The sequence below is a fragment of the Anser cygnoides genome, chromosome 3 (genome assembly GCF_040182565.1).
Source record: "Anser cygnoides isolate HZ-2024a breed goose chromosome 3, Taihu_goose_T2T_genome, whole genome shotgun sequence".
Classification (NCBI taxonomy): Eukaryota; Metazoa; Chordata; class Aves; order Anseriformes; family Anatidae; genus Anser; species Anser cygnoides.
In genome coordinates this window covers 65,057,946-65,079,908 of record NC_089875.1, presented here as the reverse complement: position 1 = coordinate 65,079,908, position 21,963 = coordinate 65,057,946, and the positions used below count along the sequence as shown (strand labels likewise).

The 21,963-nt window shown below is 40.4% G+C and overlaps 2 protein-coding genes across 12 annotated transcripts in view; both read right to left on the bottom strand.

The window, feature by feature from the left end:
- KIAA0408 (KIAA0408 ortholog) overlaps positions 1-19,588 on the bottom strand; it is a 26,018-nt gene extending 6,430 nt beyond the window's left edge. The window contains exons 1-7 of one of the 7 annotated variants that reach the window (XM_066994311.1): positions 19,093-19,586; positions 11,988-12,103; positions 10,690-10,796; positions 6,431-6,574; positions 3,796-4,137; positions 3,370-3,449; positions 659-2,018 (exon numbers count right to left, since the gene is read on the bottom strand). In XM_066994311.1, coding sequence (XP_066850412.1) covers positions 659-2,018; positions 3,370-3,449; positions 3,796-4,137; positions 6,431-6,565 — 1,917 coding nt within the window. In that variant the 5' untranslated portion in view covers positions 6,566-6,574; positions 10,690-10,796; positions 11,988-12,103; positions 19,093-19,586. Of the gene's footprint in view, positions 1-658; positions 2,019-3,369; positions 3,450-3,795; positions 4,138-6,430; positions 6,629-10,689; positions 10,797-11,987; positions 12,104-19,092 lie in introns of all 7 variants that reach the window. The other 6 variants (XM_013175432.3, XM_013175434.3, XM_066994310.1 and 3 more) reach the window with 6 other exon arrangements.
- The window catches only part of MTCL3 (MTCL family member 3), a 34,341-nt gene continuing 31,639 nt past the window's right edge, over positions 19,262-21,963 (bottom strand). The window contains exons 6-8 of one of the 5 annotated variants that reach the window (XM_066994308.1): positions 20,788-21,963; positions 19,800-19,814; positions 19,262-19,426 (exon numbers count right to left, since the gene is read on the bottom strand). In XM_066994308.1, the coding sequence (XP_066850409.1) occupies positions 19,316-19,426; positions 19,800-19,814; positions 20,788-21,963 (1,302 nt within the window). In that variant the 3' untranslated portion in view covers positions 19,262-19,315. The other 4 variants (XM_066994309.1, XM_048065583.2, XM_048065584.2 and 1 more) reach the window with 4 other exon arrangements.

Below are 21,963 nucleotides of genomic sequence, written 5' to 3'. Positions count from 1 at the left end.
AAGAATGTTGGCAAAGATAATACTTCTAAACTTTTGCAAATACATTTCTGCCAAATATAAATTAATTAGTTATGCCATACTCTTCTGTTCCTGTGAGCCTATTCTTGAATATATAGGACAAGCCTGGAACTGAGACATGAGTAAGAGGAGGTCACTTTATTACTGGAAGCTTTAAGGAAGCTACAGCACCCATTTTCAAATGCAGTTCAAAGAAAATCCTGAAACAAGCAGCACCCAGGACTGAAGAATCCTGTCTCCTCTAGGATTTTGACATTACAGAGTGTGCTTAAGACTTTTGGGAAGTCTTATGAAACAACTAGCCAGCTAAAGGAAGAGGGGAGGGAGTTAAAATCTGATTGCAATTTTTATTAGTTCAGTCCTTGAATAACTGCACTGCGGTTAAAATCTAGTTTTACGCAGCAGCAGCAGAGAGGAGAATCTGGCACACATCTTCACTGGTCATGCTTACTTACATGCTTCTGCCTTCTCACAACTCTATTATCTTCAAAGAAAATCCTCCTGATTCATCCAGATCCTGGCCTAACGTACCTATTTTTATGTAATTATTTACACTATCATGTTAGCTTGCCTCATGTTAGAATCTGAAGCTCGGTACAAAGCTGAACTATTTTGCTCTTGCCATTCTTATGAACCTTACCTCTGGTAACTTCTGTCTCTCCTTTCCTTGCTTGAGTTGCTGCCCAATATGCCTGGCTGAATTCCTCGGAAATTCTTGCTTTCCTTGCTCAATCTGAAGCATTTCTAAATACTGACTCAACGTCTCACAACCCCCATCAGTAGATTCAGTGTTTGCCCGTGTCCATTTATCTTTGCAGCGTTTTTCATTACACGGAGAAGTCACTGTGGATTTTTCATAGTTTTTCAAAAGCTTTTCAACAACACCATAGTTTGACCTTGAGTCAGCTGAGCGCGGGCGACCGGATAAATTACTTGGTCTCCAGTCATGCTCGTGAAGCATGTGTCTATAACTGCTAGTATTTGGAAGTCCATTTACTTGCTTTTGTTGCCCTGTTGATCTGACAGCTTTGCTGGGGTTGCTAGTTTCTTGTTCCTTTGGTGCAGAGAATTTAGGATTTGAAACACAAGATGTATCTACAGTTTCTGTCCTGCTAATAGCAGAGTCACAAGGTGGGCTGCAGGGTTTGTGATCTTCTGATGCTGTTCGAGTCACCTGGTTTTCTTGCAAAGCATTGCTACGTTTATCTGTGTGAAATACAGTCCGGTTAAACTCATCAATCTTTGCTGCTAAAGTTTCATTTATTGGGGTCTTTCCCAAAGTATACCTAGAGTCTCCCAAAAGATCACTGTGCAGGGCAGCAGGGGCATAAAAGTCATTACTGTAAACAGGACTGCTTTGACACTTGGGATTTTGTTTCTGGTGCATCTTGTTGCTCTGGGCCATATTTCCATCTGAGCAACTTTTCTGGGATGACAGTGGGGAGGACTCACTTTTACTGTCTTTGCCAGCATCATATGCCCACGTGTTGTGGCAGAAACTTGTTGGTACGTTGCACTCATTTTTGGTTACAGGTATTGCAGCAGTTATCGTCACAGGACCTTTCACAGTCTGCCCTTCATTTGTCACTGCAGTTTCATTTAGTTTTATAGGCAAAGGATTCACCAGTTTCCTTCCACTCCTACAGTCCTGAACTTTGCAAGTGCTTTTGATGCCTGGATCTCTCACAGGTGCTTCAGAAAGCTGTACAACTGCAGAAAGTGAGTTTGCTAGGTGTCGAGAAGTGCTCCGTGGAGGAACTGGTGGAGCTTCTTTCTTTTGCCAAGGTCTGAAGTCTGCTCCTCTGTCACCAATAAGACCACCATAGGACATGTCCTTCAAACCCTTGGTGGAGCTCATCAGATTCTTCCTATTATTATGCTCCTCTGTTTCAAAAGCAACTGAAGTCTGTGATTCACTGCTGGACACATGGTTCATCTCAGGCAGAATAATTGTGTTTTGGGTTTCTTCAAATTCCCCCAGGAAAGGAAGTGACTTCATTCTGGACATAAAAGAAGAGGTATTTTAGGGATGAGCAATAAGGGTTTTCCCTCAGGACCTCAGCATGGATCCATTCTCTCTGAGAGCAGGTGTTTTAATGCTGGCTACTTAAAAGGATTTGGGAGGGGTTTTGCTGCAGCTGATACACACAACTTATTTGAAAAATACGTGAAGAATTTGAAGAAAGCTCAACCCAGGGAATTTTGTGTTCCTTTTTCTTGACACTAAAATTATTTTTCTGAGTTTTTAGTGATAGATAGTTAGATGACTAGTTGTTTTCTTAACTGTCCTATAGCAAGGATAGTGGCATCTTGTGAGCTTTAATGACTCCAGTGAGAGTCTACCTAACTATAAGCTGAATGAGGAAAACCTGAGTACATAGTGCATCCCTTGTGTAGGTTTCCTAACATCACACGTCATGGTACAAGCGTGTCTTGAGATCTGTTCAAAAATCACCCTTCTTGGCCTGGATTAGAAACTAGGCATCAGCTATGAATCTAGTTTCTTAAAAGATGCAAATGCTAACCTAACTGCAATAAAATCTTAGTGACAGGCAGCACATTGACTGTATGGTTGCATAGAGGAGTGTAAGGAGTCCCTCTGCTCTTTGGGTGCATGTGAGCTTGCCACAATGCAGATTTCCTAGGGAGCTCAGCAGTCATAGCTTAGACATAGCCTATCTCAGTTTCTTTCATGATGTGTACCCCGTCACACCATGAGTAGTCTTACCTTCTGAGCATTTATGCACAACTCAAGAGGAAATCTGGTGTTTAGCTTCCTAAAGGAGACCACGAGCATTGAATTTTTAACAGATTGTGGAATATTCATTTACTGTACTTTTCAGGGTGTGGTTTACCATCTTTCCATTCATACAGATGTAGGGTTGCTCTTCCTTCTCTTGCTTTCTTTGCAGTCTTGGATTGTAATTCCCTGACATATCTCCAACATTTAAGGCTAAATCTGGGTTTTATGTAAGAAACCTCCCAGCCAAATATACCCATACAGCATTGTACAGAAATGCATGGAAACAGCACCAGGGCAAAGAGAAATATCTATTTACTTCCCCAAACCTCTATAAAGCCATTAGAAACACACATACAATGTCATCTCATACAAGTACTTATCTCATTTTGTAGGTTCTACAGATAAACTCAATTCTTCTAGTAAAACATGGCCTTTTATTATATTTCAGCAAATTTAATTTGAAAGTTTTATGCACTGAAAGACTGAGAGGATAGAAACTGCTCAGCTGCTAATAAATTCAAGAGCAAACCTCCCTTCAAAGTGAACAGGAACACAGCTTTATTATTAATTTTCTTCCTCTAAGATAAAGAGTCCAAATATGTTTTTACCTTCTGTGGTTTGACTTCTTTCGAATTTCCTCTTGATAGCTGCATAATTCTTCACTAACTCTGGCAAGTTCTTTTAGAGCCTTTGTAAATATAAGAATAGTCTTTTAACATAAGCCTTTAAATGGTATCTCCAGAATTATTTTGAAACTTATGGTGATTTGAATTTAAGATTCACAGCAAAGGGAATTAGCAAAGCGAAAGATATTAAAATGCCCCCAGGTTAGGAATTGATGTAAAGTGCATGCTGTTAACACATTTAAACAGTGGGAAGACACACAACAATGGCAAACTGAGCAGGAAATAGAGGAAATAAAATGCCTGTAAAAATAAAATCTGGAAGATCAGTTCTTTAGGTTAACCCTGGCAGGCCAAAGCTCTCAGTATTTTCCTCACCCTTGTAACTGAAACATGCTAGACTTTACTTACTACATTGAGATCACCAATATAATTCTTAGCATTTTTCTTGGAAGTTCTGATGCTGATACTGTCTTCAGGTTCCTCGTGGTTCTCAAAGGCCAAATTGTCCATTAGCAAAATATTGTTCTTGCTCTTGGCTCTGGTTTCTTTACATTCAGGTCCTGTTTTACTGAGCAAACTCCCTTTTTCCATCCTGTCATTTACCACATTGTGTTGATAGTTCAGCTCCACTGTGTCACTCTCTTCTGAAGTAGGGGAATGCATGGACAGCTGCAGCATCTTGCTCTGAATGGCCTTATTATCATGGACATTCATACTGTTCTCCCTTCTAAGTTTTACCTCTTGGTAAAGCTGAAAAAACAATAGAACTTTCTATTAAATCACAGCACTCTTCTCTATGACTTAGTGATAAGTCCAGAATGGCATTATTTGGCAATGTGCTGTCACCCCCGTATTTTCTTTCACACTGTCTGCTAAGAACCAGTAGCTTTATTAGTAAATGAAAAGGTGTTAGTTCCTGTTACCCAGCACATCAAAACCAGGGAACTTTGACAAATTATAAAGTAGAAAAAATAGCAACATCATAAAAACCTCTTCTACTTACAGTATCATTTCTTGTGCCAAGAATACCATGGCTCTTTATAAACATTCATTGTTAACTTGCTCTTATGAAGAAAGCACAAAGCAAGCACCTCTGGACAGCCATCTGCCTGCTCTCTCACAGTGTGTAAGGCCAACCCAACAGCTTTTGGAAGGACAGTGAAAAAGAATGACAACATGAAGAACGTGGACATTTCACGGGTAGTGCTGTGGATCTGAAGTGTTCTCATGTTCAGAGACTTGACACTTGACCTCATCCTAAACTCTCAAATTCACTCACAAAGCCCAGCTGCTCATGAAACCTGAGGACTAAACTTTGTAATTTCCAAGAAATGACGGCCTCATATGGGTACAGCACAGCAACAAGAAGGACGGATACTACCTCGTAACTTAGCAATACCATCTCCTAAATCACATAGGTCTTCCTGGAGGAATCCACTAACCAAGTTAGTATTTAGTGGGCTAGAGAAAACTACCAAATGAAATTACAAGCTGATAAGGTAGCACAAGTTTTGTTGAGGAAAACCTTCTACAGATGATGGCATTTAAAAGTCATCTCCCCTTTTCTCCACCCTTGTGGCTTTTAGTGAAGAAACATCAGGCAACTGATATCAAAGGTAGCTAGTTATAGACATAGCTTAAGAAGGGACATTAGGATACCAATAAACTTGGGGTATCATCTCTAGTTTTGTCTGGTCCTGTAGTACGCAGCTATTTGCCTCATCCATTCTCTTCAGCTCCATTCCATTCTTTATCTCTTTTTCTGTCTCTGTCACATTTTCGTAATCCATATGCTAATAAAAAACATTGAACAAACATGGCCTTCACTGCCATTGTCAGGACTACTAATTATCAGAATACCTTTTCACAACACATTACTGTCATTCCAAAACAGGTCATAAACCTAACAAGCTTATTTTCAACTACATACACAGACCACATTACTAACTTTTGAAGCCCCCTCACTTTGGTGGTGAAATTAGGTAAGACAGCAAAGAAATGTCTTAACACAAAGGACAAAATGCAGCAGAGACTGTCACACCAAAGTCTGTAAAAATTGTAGGTAATATAGGGGAGAGCTGACATTATGGAGTTATGTTGCATGCTGAGGGCAGTATATGGCTGCAATTCATTTTCCTTCTCATACTTCCTTGTAAGCAGTCTCTGCCATACATTCCTGTGCTGCTCAGCCACAGGGAGGTGTTGGCAGAGAGCAAGCAAAACTACTCCGTGTGTATATTAGCATGAAAAATGTGGAAAGCTCAATGATGAAAAACTTGTCTCTGTATGTTGCCAAAGCAGATTCCATTTATGCATTTCAGGGTGTCAGAGGGTTCTGTTGAAGTGACAATTTGGAGATAAAAGAGTAACAAAAAATTACCTAAACTATTTCTGGAAGGAGATGCCTTAGAAGTGGCACAGAGTGAGTATTTGTTAGTATGTGTAAACACAAGTGGTGTCAGGGCTTTCATACTATTTATTGTAGCCGTTTTCTCTACTAAATGCTGTCCATAAATGGAGCAGGTTCTAGCCAGAAAAGTTCTGCATCATACAGCGTTTGATGTATTACATTTTTTTTAACATTACCATTTATCCTAACAGACCTGTGCCATGTAACTCCCCCCCCCCCCCATTTTTTTTTTTGGCCAGAGAATTACGATACCTAGATTTTTTTGTTACTAAATATGCATTTTCTTAAACCCCATACATGCAGATCTGTTCAGCATGTCTGAACATGTATAAAATGAGCACTGTGGCTCATGGCCAGAAGAACTGGCAGCAGTATATATAGCCAACAATACAGCAAACTTGACAGAGTTACATTAGTTACATTTAACCTCCTACATCGTATTTGTGAGTATTAAATGAACAATTACAAATACTGATTAACCCCAGGCTTCATATCCTACCATCAGCTATTACAAAATCCCAGTGACAGATAGGAGATAGGATATCACTCAGAGAAAAATAAATCGAAGTGACCTCTAGTCATTGAAAAGACTTAAGTAAAAATGTCAGTGTTCAGAGATTTGTTTAAAAGTACCTCTTCAATTTTCTTCTGCATGACCTTCCATTGACATTCCCATTCTTTCCTTTCATTGTCAAATCTCTCCAGCAGCTCCATCTTCTCCTTATTCCAGTTCCTCTCTGTATTCTCCAGTTGTTTACGCAGGTCCATGGTTACAGTCTGTGTAACAGCAACAAGATAGCTCTGCTTTTTTCTTTCTTCCCTGAATGTTTCCTGAAAGTTTATCAGAATAAGACTTACTTGTCTTTAAATCTAGCTTCCAGAAAAAACAAACAAGCAAAAAAACCCAACCAAATAATTAATGGAAATGCACTTGCAGAAGAGAGCAGCACAAGATTGCATGATATATATCTGCAGTATGGCTGGAAGATGAAGAACTAAGCGTTATAAGACACAAACCTACGGATAGACAGGCCCAATCTGAAAAGAGGAGGGATGCACAGCTGGCATCACGGGATTCACCATTGTCTGCCGCAACAGGCTGTGTACCATGGCCACTTCACATCTTTGTTGTTACTCCTCACTATAAACATGCTTTCAATGAAATTCAAGTCTATGTGATACTGAATGGCACTTCTGGACCTTGGGATCCTGTGAGGTCTGCCCTTGAGGGTGAAAGCTATATTTACATTTGTTCAAAAGACAACTGCAGGTGTAAAGGTATCATGTTTGCTGACGCACTCCTTTCACACATGCATTTAGCATGGAAAATACTATGACATTCTTTCAGCAGTTAAGACAGTAAACGATACATGAGAAGAAAGTTCTCATGGCTATACGAATGCTTTAGAACACACAAAGGAAAAGTCAAGAGAAAAGCAAGTATTAGGTAACAAACACACACATAGCATAAAGCATCATTCTGACTGTAGGTCACTCTAAAGAGTTCATGCATTTTGGATTCACGAATCTACATCTATAAATGTTAGTTCTAGGACCAGCACAAAGAAAACTGGAAACTGTTTTCCAAGAGCACTAACTCAAATTTATTTCAAAACCTTGCTCAGAATATTTCACTCATTTGTGCTTCAGTTTCTCAATCCTCTTCAGAACTCTTTGGTTTCCTTGTATGTGTGAATGAAAAAATATTAATAGAACTACTAAACACATATTTTAAAAGAAATATTTTGGATCTGCTCATTTGACATTGGAGCAAAAGTTACAGATTTACTGGGCCTGATATTCCTCCTGCTTTGTTAGGCTTACAATGGAAACTCCACTACCGTCAGCACACTTACTATGCCAGCTAGGCCGAAGTAACATTCATTCATTCAGTTACAGTGGATTCTGTGGTATAATAGCTGGTACATACACACTGATGCTTGAGTTGTTAACTTTGTCTCTCAAGGCATGCTGTTGTGTTAGTTAGGTGGACCTGGAATTCACTTCTAGTCACAAAATGCCTCTGCATTGCCTTGGTCTCCCGCCAGAAACCAAGTGTACAGGCAGGCAAATGGCTTATCAGAGAGTTAACTAGAGGTAAGCCCTAGTTTATGTTACTGGAATTTGTCCATTTCCCTGACTGACAGTTAGTGATTGTCAGCTCACAGGAATAGCCCATTTTACCGCCCACATTTTCTTTGATGTAGTGAAAATTCACCCTTGAGCTTCACACAGTTCTTCTTCATCCCGTATTTTATTGGGCAAGTCTTGTTGATTCAGCTGTGGCTACTATATAATCAGTGCTTACCAGTGTCTGCATTATTTCAGCTGACTGGTAAGCTGATGCCAAACTTGGAGTCAGCTTCTTTCATCAGCAAGTGAGCAGAGAGCTCTGCTGAGCCCGGTGTCTTTGTGTCAGAGGAAGGCCTCCTACAGCATCTCCCACCTGACAGCCATCTTGGGCCCAAACCTAACCCCGGGGTTGCAGAACCATTTACCCCCAAACAGGTTGGGATTGAGGACTGAGAGAGTAAACTAGCTATTCTCCAGACATCTCTGCTAGCCTGTTTCACAACAGTGTAACCAAGCCAACACATAACGTGGTACTGGAGCTTACTCTTTCAGTCTTTGGCTCACACCTGCCTAAGAGCTCTGAAACGGCAATCTGTCCCTCAACTATTTACGAACAGATTTCAGGCCCTTCTTCTTCCACCTGCCTAAAAATGTGTGGGGCAGTTTTACAAACACATAAAACTTGCTGAAATTAAGAGCTGCTCAAAGACAACACAGCCTTCTCATCATGAAAGAGGTCAAGCACTGGCTCGGTTGTGGCTTCTTAGGGAAGGTGGCCAGGCTATAGAGACTGCAGCTCTTCAGGCCAAAGCTTTGTGCCAAACTTCACTAAGTGTTGACCAAAAACAACTTACAAAAAAATTCTCACAACTACAAAGCAACAAAAAAAATCTTAAAACAACTTACAAAAAAAAAAAACAACTTAAGATCTGTTGCAATCTAAGCACTTCTTGTTAAATAACTTTATAACTGCTTCAATACTTCCTCACTTCGTTAGTTCAAAGGTCATAACTTTTAGTAGTCTTTTTTTTTTTTTTTTTTCTGGCTGCATTTATGCCTTTATTTCTCAAGACACCTCAGAGAAATAAACAAAAGTCACCTCCCTAGTTACTCTACTCCACTGGAGTCCTTTAAATACGTGTCAGAAAGAAACAGAAATGTGCAAGCACTGTAAAGTTCTGAACTAGAGACGCAGAAAGAATCCGTATATATCTTGCAGAAGTGGTGATTTTGCCAGTGTACTGTAAGTACCAGTGGCCATGCTTCAATTGGCAGCATATTACTAGTAAGAAACTCAAGACTATACATCATATATATATATATATAAGAATAGATGTGTACTCCTTTCAAGCATGCATATATCATTAAAAAAGCCCCTGGTGATTTCTTTGTGCTGGGAACTACTTTTGTTATGTTTGCATTCATCTTAACAATTTACAAGCTGTTTCATATGAGACTGTAATTATAAAAAGAACCCGAGATGATCAAAATGCAATCAAGTCTTGGAAGAGGTGAAGAGCTTAGCGACAGAAGTTACAGACAGTTACTTGTAGCTCTAAGATCCACAAAAACCTTGTATTGCTTCTTATGTTTCTCTGATATCCTCTTGACATAAACTCTGAGAAGAAAACTTCTGCTATTGTACAGTGGGTAATTTCCTCAGATAGTTTTAACTCCTGTTTCTGTGGCTCTATTCCCTTTTTTTCTTGGTCTTTGTTTATTGTTTGTTTGTTTGCTTGATTATTTTATTCCCTACTAGCAATAAAATCCCATGTGTAGTTCAGGTAGTATATCCTCTCTCTGTATGGTGTACCCAGATATCCTGAGGAATATTGCATATGGCTTAAGCAACACAAAGGGATGAAAAATTACACCTTTTCATCTGCTGTGTGGATCAGAGCAGTATCTGTGCTCTTGCAGTATTGGCACGTTCTGCATGTCCTAGACAAGGTCAGAAGCTCATTGCAGCAATCAGCTTCAAACAAATAATCAATTTTGTCTACATCAGCTGTGTTTTCCCTTAATTTTCCTTTAGCCCTCCCTCCTTTCAAGCAAAAAAAAATGTTTTAAGTTATTATTTGACATTACTGTTACTATTCCCCCACGTCTTAACTGTGTCTTTTTTATCTACCAATTAAAAATGCAGAACAGTTTGAAATCAACCTCTACTAACTTTGTAAAATAATCTGCAGTGACATCAGCTGAGGAGACGTTATTTTTCAACAGAGATTAATTAGACTGGATGTGCATGACCATTCAGATACACAAAACTTCCACTGATTTTACAAAAAAAAAAAAAAAAAAGCAATTAAATGATATTTCCAACAAGGTGCTATATTTTGGACGACTAAAGAAACCATAAAGTAATTTATTTGTTCAATTATAAAAGAGAGTCAGGTGCCACGATACTGTGCACTTTATACTTGGAAAGAAACTACATTAGAGAGAGAGAAAGAGAGAGAGAGAAAGGGGCAAGGGGAGGGGGAAGGAAGGAGGAGAGAGAAAATGAGAAAACAGAGAAAGTGAGGAAAAGAGAAAGAAGGAAACAGAAACTCCAGTGCTCATATGATACCTGTCATCCCTGTTCTGTTGATATATCTGTGCTTGCACTAAAGAAATTGACTAAACTAATTCTGAGTCTTTATCTAAGAATAAAAAACATGTGCACCATACATAAAACACCATATAACATATAAATAGAAACATCAGAGAGATGTTTAAATAACTGTTTATCATATTAGTAATGTGCATTTTTTAAAATTATGTTAACTGTTCAAAGCCGTTCAAAACTACTGATTTCAAATAAACCATAACCATACCTTTCATGGAATAAGAAATCCTTCAGAAGTTTTTCAGTCCATTTCTAAACAGCAGTGAAAGCAATGAAGCGCGTAGCTAGCTGAGATCCAGTTCTGCAAATCCTGATCTTGAAAAGAAACGAGAAAGCTAAGCAAAGCACAACCTTTCACTTGGGGCAGCATTTGCAACTCTCTTCGAATAACTCCACAACTTTTGCAAACTGAAAAACAGTTCCGCTCAGCATCATCCCAGCAGCTGGCTTCCACGTGACGTCAGCGCACGGAGGATGGCTTTAAAGCCATCTCTTCCAACCCCCAGCTCTGTAACTTTATATCTCCTCATATTTTGTGTAAACAACTCCAAGTCCAGGACATTTTTAGGTTTTATAGTGCAGTCCAGTCTTTAAAGCTTGCCAAAGCAGCCAGTGTTAACATTACAGTTATGACAATAGGCAATTTTAGGTTTCTTTTATTAGCGTCCATGTTGTGAAGGAAGATTCTTCTGTCTCCCAGACCCAGTTTCCACGGTTATATTTTTTAGTACGATCATTTTGAGCTTTGCAATTTGACCCTCATAAAGTGCTTTGTAAAGGGAGTTTGTTTAAAGAAGCAGTTTAGTTGGTTAATAGCTATCTTAAAGAGCTAAAAGCAAACGACTCCTCCCTAAAATCTTTTTCTGCGTTCATATACTATCACTTACAAAGTGCAGAATTACTGGGCATTGTGTAATCCGACTGTCCCGCATTCTGGGAATGGTGATAATGGTTTCTTTGGGATATGCCCAAATATTCCTGCTACTTTATAAGCTTTCTGGATCAGATTCCCTGGTCTGTTAAGATACTTTTTGTTTCAGCAAAGTGCTTGAAAGCCAACGGAATCTCCTTTGCACAGGGAAATTCATCCCTGGCATAAGGCTAGCAAGGAAGCTCCAAAAGCACCTCAGCCTGGACGTGAAACACTGGGAGTGCCCACAGCAAGTGTCGGCACAGGAAGGGACATGGAAAGGGGAAGGAGAGTGTGACAAGAATGACCAAGAAAGTGAAAGCTTGCAGGAAACCCTGAAGCCACTCTGCAGCACGAGGAGCTCTGGCTGGCTCCTTGCCTCCCTGCTGACCACCGCACCTGCACTGCCGCACGACGTGTCACACTGCTCTCCTGCGGCACGGCCAGGGAGACCCCAGGCAGCGCTGCGCACACGTACTGCTGACCCACCGGCTACTTGTGCCTGTGGGCAGTGATTGGGAACAGCCACAGCCAGAAAACTCACATTTCAGGGAGCGTTTGTCCCCGTGTGGGCCCTGAGAGGTGCCACCACGTACCTGCCTAAGGGAGCATAAAATTCTGGGCAAATTGACCCATCAGATGTTTGTCTTCAAATGCACCAAGCAGAGGTGATGTATATTTTTGCGGGCAGGGCAGCTGATGACAAGAGGATCTGCGAGACGGAGGACATGATATGAGGATTCACACCTCCTTGCTCAGTCAGCACCCCCCTCCTCAGGACAATAAGATGCATGTGTGATAAAATCTACGCACAGCACAAAGATTTTAGGTCTGGGTGCATTTTATAGTAAATACTAAAGCAGGTTTCAGGGAAAACACATTTTTTCTCCTTATATGGTCTAGCTGTAAGTCTCAGCAAACACATTACTTGGGTGCTTATTCTGTCCCCACATAACATAAATAATGGGACTTGGGCCATTTGTGAAAATTTTACGGACAATCTAAAACCAAACAAAGATCCCCAAGTATGAGACTGAATGTTCCTGGAGAAAATCCTCAGCCTCTAACTGCTGAGGAATTACAGTTTTCCCGTTCACAAAGCAAAAGTGTGACTTGTTTGAGGAGGTTACTTCCAAGCAGGCCAGCTGCCATGGCTGGCAGCAAAGCTGAATGCCTGGGGGCAGAACGGAGCACGCAGCTGGAGGCTGGGTGCCACAGTGCTGCTCCTCCCTGCAGCCGGCACAGCTGCACCCCTGCAAATGGAGACAATATGAAGGGGTTTTTTTCCTTTTTTTTTTTTCTTTCTATACATTTCCCATCAGAATTGGCTATTATCCTTGTGTATTTAATATTGCTAACTCAACATCCCTTATCTTGCTATGAGAAGTCCTGGAAATACAGCACAGCAAAAGCAAAGGAAACAATGGACTAAATCACAGCCTTGAGTTTTCACTCAGGCAAAATCGTACATTTCTGACAGTGAGAGGAATTAGAAATGTGTGAGACTGAGGGACTCATGTGTAGCTGGACCCCACTCAGTTGAGTGGGGCTCTCCAGGTGACACTGCAGCTTCACGTCTTACCTTTGCTGAGATGGGGGGATCTGCATGAGGGTGTAGGTGCTTGGCTTTCACTAAGGAGACAGAGGGCTTCATTCGTGAGGACCATGAAGGAGCTCTGCTCCCTCATATCCTGGGCTCCCTGAAGTTAAACCCGCATGGAAGCCAGGCAGAACTGCTGTCCTGGATGGCCACAAGCTCTATTTCACTCACACTATTTTGTATGATGACACTTGGAGACAGAAAATTTCCTGACCTACACATAGCACTGGAAGGACAGTTCAGAGACAGCTCAAGGCTGGATAGGGAAAACTAAATGCTTCTGTGCATGAGTCAAATGGCCATGTTAAACTTCTAATACGGGAAAGGCAGAGCAAAGTTAGGATAAAAAAAAACAACAACAAAACCCCACAAAGTGAGTTATTAAAACCTGGGCTCATTGCTCCTCACACCCCTAAGTGGAGCAGTAATGGCTTTTGCTCTGGGGGAAAAGTCATCCAACAGAAACTGTCCATCCTTCAGTATCACCAGAAAAAGCAGCAAATGTGGCTTTCTGGGCTCTGGTACAGGCAAAATAAGCAGGAAGGCCATTGTAGGTTGATTAATTCTGACATGCTCCTTCCATAGGCAAAGTGCACTTTGTCCATGCCTGGTATCAGCTCAGCTCCTGTTGGAAGTCAGCACTTCAGCAGAACAAGCGCAAGGGCATTTTAATCCGCTCCTCTGCTAAATTTCTCTTCATCGTGCAAGACTGAAGACAAAAGAGGGCGAGTTTCAGCATGGGCTCTAATCTGATTACATACTCAGTGTGTGCTGTGGATAAGTCTGTGCCCAAGACCATTTCAGAGCACCTTTAGTTCTGCTGTACAAGCTTGGTGACAGCACACCCATGTTGTTCCGTCAGCATCAAGTGGGTAAGAGGAGGGAAGAACAGCACTGCTGCCACTGCAATCAGCCCAACCACTACATCGGATCCCTGAAATGTTACAATTTACACCTCAATAATTTCGGCAAATACATCTCAGCTGTGGATATATCTCAGGAAATGGGCAGAAAGCAGTACAAATTCTGCCTCCTCTAACCATTGTGCACTTCTGCAATCACATCTGTCTTAACGGAGAAACAGAGCCAACAAAGTGTTATGTCATGCCAGTTCTCCAAGGGTACATTGGAAATCGGTGGCAGATACTTTAGATGTTTACTTTAAATAGAGCCACTGTAATTTTCCCCATAGGCAACTGCATGTGTAATGGCAAAAGTTGGGTTTGAATATCACTTCCCTCGGCATTAAATCAGAGACAGAAATGTAAGCCAATGGGAGCTGGGCCCCTGATACTGATGCCTTTAGAAGTCTCCTACTCACCTATCAAATTCTGGGGTGATTAAGGGGAAGGACATCTAATATCCTAAAGCTCTGCTTGTTTTTGTAAACAACACCCAAAGTTCATGTGCAGTTCATCTCTTTTTATAACACATATTTAGACAGCCATGTTTTTGGCAATTTTCTTTTTTCCGACTGCCAGGCATGTTTCTGCACTATAGCACCTGCTCTCTTCTGGTTTTGATTCTGAAGCACTGGTGACATGTGTCAGCAGACACTTATTCTCTCTCTAACTGGAGCTTCAGGCATGGATATTTCTGGTTGAAAGAAATATCACTGATCCTGGAGAAGATGATCTTTCTAGTATCATGGGAATTTTTCAGTAAGAATAAAGAAAATATTTGTAGAGGTATTTTCTCAGGGTATTCAGAGCTGACTCTAAATAGGAAAGAAAATTAATTGTATTTCTCTGTTTGCAGTGAAGTAAAAAATGTATCTATATGCTAAGTGACATAAAAATTCATCTGATTTACTTCCAATTTATACAAATGTAAAAATATCAGAATTAGATCTACATATGCAAGATCTCTTCTTTCTGAAAGAATGTGGAACGAATTCCCTGGAAACACAGGAAACACAAATTTAATATTTCAGAGAAATGCAGAAATAAGGCTATCTTGGGGCTGAAATTTAGTAAAGTTTTTTGCAAGAACAGAATATTAATCCCAGCATCCAGCCGAAATTCAGCTTCGCATTAGTTCTATCCACAGAATGAAACTCCTGCACCCATTTAAAACATGTTGCTTAATTACATCCCCTTCAGCAAAAGGTTGTACAGCTTTTCTGTGCACTTTTAAATCAGATTTCTAACATTTACTCCCTAGCATACTGTGTTACCAAATTCATTTTAATAGCCCTATTAGCAGCAGTAGATACTGTATCTCTCAGTTTTATAGGACTGCATACTTGCGCAACTCCTATGCTGTGCTTCAAAGGAACTGCATTTCATCAACTGATGAAATGACTTGGGGAGACTTGCACAGGGTAACTGCAGTGGTGATCTGTGAGAGGAAACATACTTCATACAAAGGTTGGTTAGCTTTATGGTGCACATTGACTTCCTTAACATCTAAGTTTTATGCTATAAAAGAAGACTTCAAAATATTAATCCTACTTAGGGAGAATCTATGCTTTATTGTGGAAGCGCTTTCCTTTCACTTGAAGAAACATGTATAAATTTGGGTTAATTTAGCTTCCTCTCATCATGGGTTTTAGAGAGCAACAATAAACATTTCTTTAGTCTGCGATACCCACTGTGTTCCGCTATTGCAGCATGGTCTAAGAAGCACTTCTTTGCTTCCAGAAGGGGATTTGTGAATCTCTATAGGTATAACTGAGATTTTAACTGATAGGTAATGTGGCATATCTGGCTTGTTGCCACATAAAAGCGAAATCTTATTTTCTTCTTATTACTGCTCTTCAGAATTAGGTGCTGTGCGGCAGACAAGTTAATGAATCAGCAGTGTGCTGTCTGGCTCTTCTCTGTCTGACTCCCACGCACTCCTGCTAGAGGATGCGGACGTGTTCAACTGCATTTATCCGCTCACCTCTGAGGTGAACTTTGCCCACCAGGCCAATAACTGAGAGGAGAAAATCTGCAGCCTTTCTTGGCAAGTGTAACTGTCACATTTCTCTGTGAGACCAAGCTATTTCAATTTAGCAAAGCACAGAACTCTTATTTTTTTGGCTAGATGTTATCTTCTGGCTATGGGTCTGTACTGATTTTATCAGCTTTCTCAGAGGCTTCTGAAATAGTGAAAAATGGAGGGCTGTGAATTTCTCTGCAATATCCAGTGTGAAAGTTAAGCAGCTCTGATCACTCCCTTCAAGCTGAGTGCAGCACATGAAGAATGCATTTTATTTCATAGAATCATATGGGCTGGAAAAGACCTCCAAGATCATCAAGTCCAACAGTTAACCTAGCACTGACAAGTCTACCATTAAACCATGTCCCTAAGCAACACATCTTACACTTCTTTTGAAAATCTCCAGGGATGGTGACACAACCACTTCCCTAGGCTGCCCATTCCAATGCCTCACAACCCTTCCAGTGAAAAGTTTTTTCCTAATATCGAACCTACCCCCCCCCACACCCCCCCCGGCACAACTTAAGGCCATTTTCTCTTGTCCTATCACTTGCTGCTTGGGAGGAAAGGCCGATGCCCACCCTGCTACAACCTTGTTTGAGGTAGTTGTAGAGTGCGATAAGGTTTCCCCTGAGCCTCCTTTTCTCTAGGCTAAATAACCCCAGCTCCTTCTCTGTAGTTCCTTCTCTGCACTGAGGTTTGCAGAGGTGCTCACTGTTCTTGCTCATCGCAGATTCAAAGACTGTGGGGACCTTCTAAAATGATTTTGGATGCTTCAGGATCCTTTAATTTCAGATTGTAGCCTCTACAACAGCTCCCTAAATGTCCCCAGAAGTCTCAACGTTGACTGGCTTTCTTGATGCCTGACAGAATTAGGATGAGGAGTCCAATTCACGTAAAGGAAATCTAAAACTACATGAAACAAAAATCACTGTGACTAATCAGTGGAGTTATAATTGCCAGTTCTGTGCAGAGGATTTCTCGGCCTCTTGACTCAATAGGTTCATGTTACTTTTCTGATTTCTGAGAAAGATGCAAATTTTTTCCAAGTTATTTCCAAGAAATACTCAATGTATAAATTCAGTGTATTAAACTTTCCTACTGTTTTACAGTAGCAGTTACTGATCCACTCAGTGTAAAGCAAGCTCTCTCTAATCATCTTGACTACATACAAGGCTGAGAAAGGCATAAACAAGTATAGGTTAAAACCTGAGCCCAGAACTTCAGATCAGGTTTGAGCATGATTTGTCATCCTTTATGGGACTGAGCCTCTAACATTTAAGAAAAAAAAAATCTTTTCTTCTCCCAAGGGCAACAGTAAAACAAAAAGAAACTCAAAAAGTCGGTCTTGCTCTAAGATTTAATACGACACGCTGAAGCCTAGAACTATTATATTTTAATATCCAAATGGCAAAGCCAAGAGAAAAAAAAACAACAGAATTTCTCAGACAGTTGCTGCAAAATCTGACTGTGACAAAAGCAGCAAAAAGGCCTTTGCTCAGTGATTTGAGAACTATCTTTAAGGTTACAGAAATTCATTATGAAGGTAGGTTTTGACTGACCATATCTTGCTGTAATAGTTTCTAATATGTGTAACTTAACTTTTAGGCAACTGAGCATAAATTAGAGCATCTTAGAAACTCTTCAAAGTTCCCCTGGGCCTGACTTTCTCTTTAAACAGGACACCAGATGAAGTTATCAATTAATCTCTTTACTTACATGTTGACTATCATTTCTTTTACCCATATCTTGATAACTACAAAATAAATAAGAACAACAATATCCCCTGATAGGAGTAAGTATTTGCATTAAATTAAGGTTAAGTGATTTAACTGATCAGTGTTACTACACCTGCAGAGAGTACACAGGAGAGCTAGACAAATACGGAGAAAACTAAGAGTTTTGTTTAATACTGAAAGTAGTAAGTTTACTATCTTTTTTGTTCTTGTAAAATAAATTCTATTGTCCAACCTCAGCTTACCTATAAGGGGTTTCTCTAAAGACATTGTCTCTGCTATTTCAGGTAGTGGGCTACAGCCCTTGGCAGGATCCTGATTAGTTGGAGAGAGGCACGGAGGTGAACCCTTCTCACATATGAACAGGTTAAGTGAACAGTGCTGCCATGGAAAGGAAATCCTTATTGCCAGCTATAAAAGCAGCTGCTTTATTCACTACCACTTATTACTAGATCCTTTATTATGGCATCTGCACAAGACTTTAATTAATATACTCACTTGTAAATGATCAACTTTGGAGAATTCAAGTTTGTGTGACTCTGGTTTCAACACAGGTTGAAAAAAAATAGATAAAACTGAGCTCCACTGGGGCACTTCAAATGAGGTTTTCATAGTGGAAGATCTTGTGTTTGTAGTAACTGCCTATGTTCGGCGTTATAGGAAGATCATGAGTGGCTTCTGCTCTCTGTGCAGCCTCTTGTAGTCAAGACAGAAATATTCAGTGACTGATGATGCACACAAGCCTCCCTACCTATGGTTGCTCACCACCACCCACATGGTTAAACAAGGGTCACTCAGCTGGCCAAGAGTTACTGTGTTCCTTCATTCCCAAACTGGAGGGAGAGAATCCAGAGCCCTGGTAGCTACAGAGTACATGAGAAAATGTTATCTAATGAAGTAGGTTCCTAGGAAAAGATAATTGGCATCAGAGAAGGTGACTTCACCATCTTCAGTTCAGACTGTATTGTGACCACCTTTCTAGAGCACACACACAATGCAGACAGCCTACATCTCTCAGAAGAATCCTTGCCTGCTCTGATACCTCCTCCTTGTGTATCTCATTCTCAGGGCTCCAGCTCCTTGCCACATTTCCACACCAGAGTGTCCTATCTCCATTCTCGTTTTGTCCCTCCCTGGTGTCTAATACATTTAATACAGTGCTGAAAAGTATTATCATCAAAACCAGACAAAATATATACAGGCTGTGAAATATAATTGCAGAACACACATCAAATGTGGTTTCACTATTCATAGGTGGCTAGAATACGAAATTTTTCTGAGAGTGGGAAGACTCTTCACACCCACTCTGCATATTTCTCTTTTGCTTCTGATTTGGTACAAATTAATGAATATTAAATTGGTTCCAGACACTTAAGAATATTTTATTCAAAAATGATAAAAAGTAGGCAAAGTGAAAAATATTCTTCTCTGTTTGCTTACCTGGAACACTGTGATGAGCAGTCTTTCTATTCAACTGGGTGATTTTTAGTGTTTTTTTGCAGTTTTTTGGGGTTTGGTTTAGGTTTGGCAAACAAGTAGTCTTCAGTGTTTTTACAGCAGTGGCTATTACAGAAACTATGTCTCTTGCACGTCTTATCTTGGAGGGTGGACAAAATAAACAAACTGAAAATAATACTACAATGAACAGTAAATGATGAATGGTTTACAGTACAAAAAACAGTGTAAAAAGGAAGACAAGTTTAAATATTGTTGTGTATGAAAGGGATGAAAATAATACAAGGATGAGAATAAGTAAAATGATAGGCTGGAACATCTGGGAAAGTAAATACAAAGACAAAGAGAACAGTCAATTAATGGAATAGCAAGTCCAAAGTTTTAACAAAATAAATAGTGAATCAGACCATGCTTGTGGAGGGACCAAGTGCCCATCTCCCATTGACATCAGTAGGAGTTCTGCATGGTCAAACCTTGAAATGCCAAATTTAATTATTACTGTTATTTGTTCAGAGAAAATACCAATTAGATTGCTTTAAATTTGTATGAGCCCATGCAGTGCTCTGCCTCTAAGTTAATGGGAGCTCCACAAGCTCAGAGGTATTGCTAAATCAGAAAGTGAGCATGCCAAATGTCTTTTCTGTTTGATTTCATGCAGTACATGTATAGTAATTGATTAACTTCAAACTCACTGCGTCTGTGACTTTCTGATACAAGGAAACAAAAGACTAATTAGTCAGCATACGGATAAGAAATAATAGCTTTCAGCTTCACCTGGTAACTACTTTGACTGTAAACTAGCAGGACAACACAAGTAAATTAACATAGCAAGAGACTTACTAAAACATCTGGATAATACCGTGAGCAATAACAGCATTTGCCAACTATAGGACTGCAATATAAGATAAGGGTAGGTAATTTTCATTTTTCATGGCAGAAGATCTTGAGTCAGCAAGGAATTTGCTCCCCAAAACCTCTTTGGAACAACTCTGCACGTCACATGCAGGATGCTCGTTGGCTCTTTCCTTAGAGGATGAGAGAAGAATAAAAAAGAACTGCATACAAGACGCTAGTCACTGTTGCATGTAAGCAGTGACCCACAGCCTTTTAACAAAAGATACAACCAGTTACAGCAATTCCAATATTCACACACTACTGTGTGGCTCTGTGACTTTATAATTTTTCATGGTTTATTTTTCTCCGTGGTTTGTCATATTCTTTATAATTTTGGAAATTGTATGCTTCCTCCTGTTTAAAATTAATACATTTTGGTTTTATTCATTTAGCAGGTACCCAACCACCAAGAAAATAACCATGCTCATTTATGTGCCAAAAATACTATCATACACTGCTTTAGAAGGCACAACTCTGGCAAATGCAGCTGCAAAGCCAGAAGAAGGAGTAAAATCTTTCACCTCCTACAGTACATTATATTCTCTATTATACCTAGAGTATAATTCTTTTAAATTCATGCAGACCAGATTTATTCACTGTTCATGAGTAGGCCCCTTGGTAGAACAAGGTTTCATATGGCCAAATGAGGATTTTAAGTAATTTAAGAAATAGAGACTTTTGTCCACAGTTTAGTGTAAGAATTTTAATATGCCATACATCAAATTTTAGGCTTAATTCATTTGGCCAAGCCTTTTTACCTGTAGGCCGTAATAAGTAAAAGTCTACCTGACTCACTGACAAAGGTTCGTCTGCACTTCGATCATCTGAAGACTTTGGAACTTCAAGTCTGTCGATGAAAGTCTGGAGCTCTTTCCTGAACGCCTTCATCTGCGCATTGATCCGGTAGAGAAGCTCATGCTCACGTATTCTGCTGCCATCGTCTTCCTCATCCATCAGTCCAAACAGGTCCCCATTAGCTACGTAAATTCTTGCCTCTGTTATGATGGTGCTTGTGTCAGAAATTAAGCGATCTATTGTCTTGCCCAGTCGCTCAGCTTCACAGCGAATGTCCTTCATCTGCTGCCTGTCAGTGAAGCTTTTCTGCCATCCAGACGGTGTTGGATAAAAAGACCTCGTGGGTGTCAGGCACCGGATGTTTCGTACCTCTTCGGAGTCACTTTCCCCACCTATGGGCCCTTCCCTTTTGCGGTGAGGGGGGCGGGAATCGTCATCACTCTCCTTTTTTCCTGCATCACTTTCTGCATCACTGTCTCTGGGGCTGCCACGGATCCCAAGATGAGAGGCTAAATCATAGCGCTGCATGTTGGACATGAGAACTCTGTTCTCATACTGGAGTTGCATGACTTTGCCACTCAGCTCATTGATTTGCATTCGTGCAGCTTTTAGCTCCTCCTGCAGTGCTTCTGTCTTCGCACTATCATGGTGCCTGGAGCTCTCATGGGCCCCAGACTTGTACTTGTATTTGTTCAGCTCAGCCGTTATGCGCTTGTTTTGTTCTTCCACATCAGCTAAATTTCTCCTCAGCAATTCTGTTTCATCTTCTACTAGCTGCAAATGCTGTCGTAATTCTGACAGAGATTCACTCTGTTCTCCCAGGAGCGGATTAGCGGTCCCTGAGAAATCATCTCCTCTTAAATCATCAAGCTCTGCTTTCAGTCCTCGATTTTCTACTTCTAGCTCCACTATTTTCCTCCCAAGAATGTTAGCTTCCTCCTCCACAAGTCTCAATCGAAGCTTAAGTTCAGCTTCTCTTGTGGTAGGTGGCCCACCTGCTTCACCTTTTGGCAAGGGACTGTCCAAATCCCCATAAAATGATCTGTATTTTTGCAGCTCATGTTCAAATCTGTCCTTCTCCTTATCAATCTTGGCCATTTTCTTCCTCATCAAGGCTGCTTCTTCTTTGACAAACTGTAGCTGGCATTTCAGGTCTTCATTGTCCTC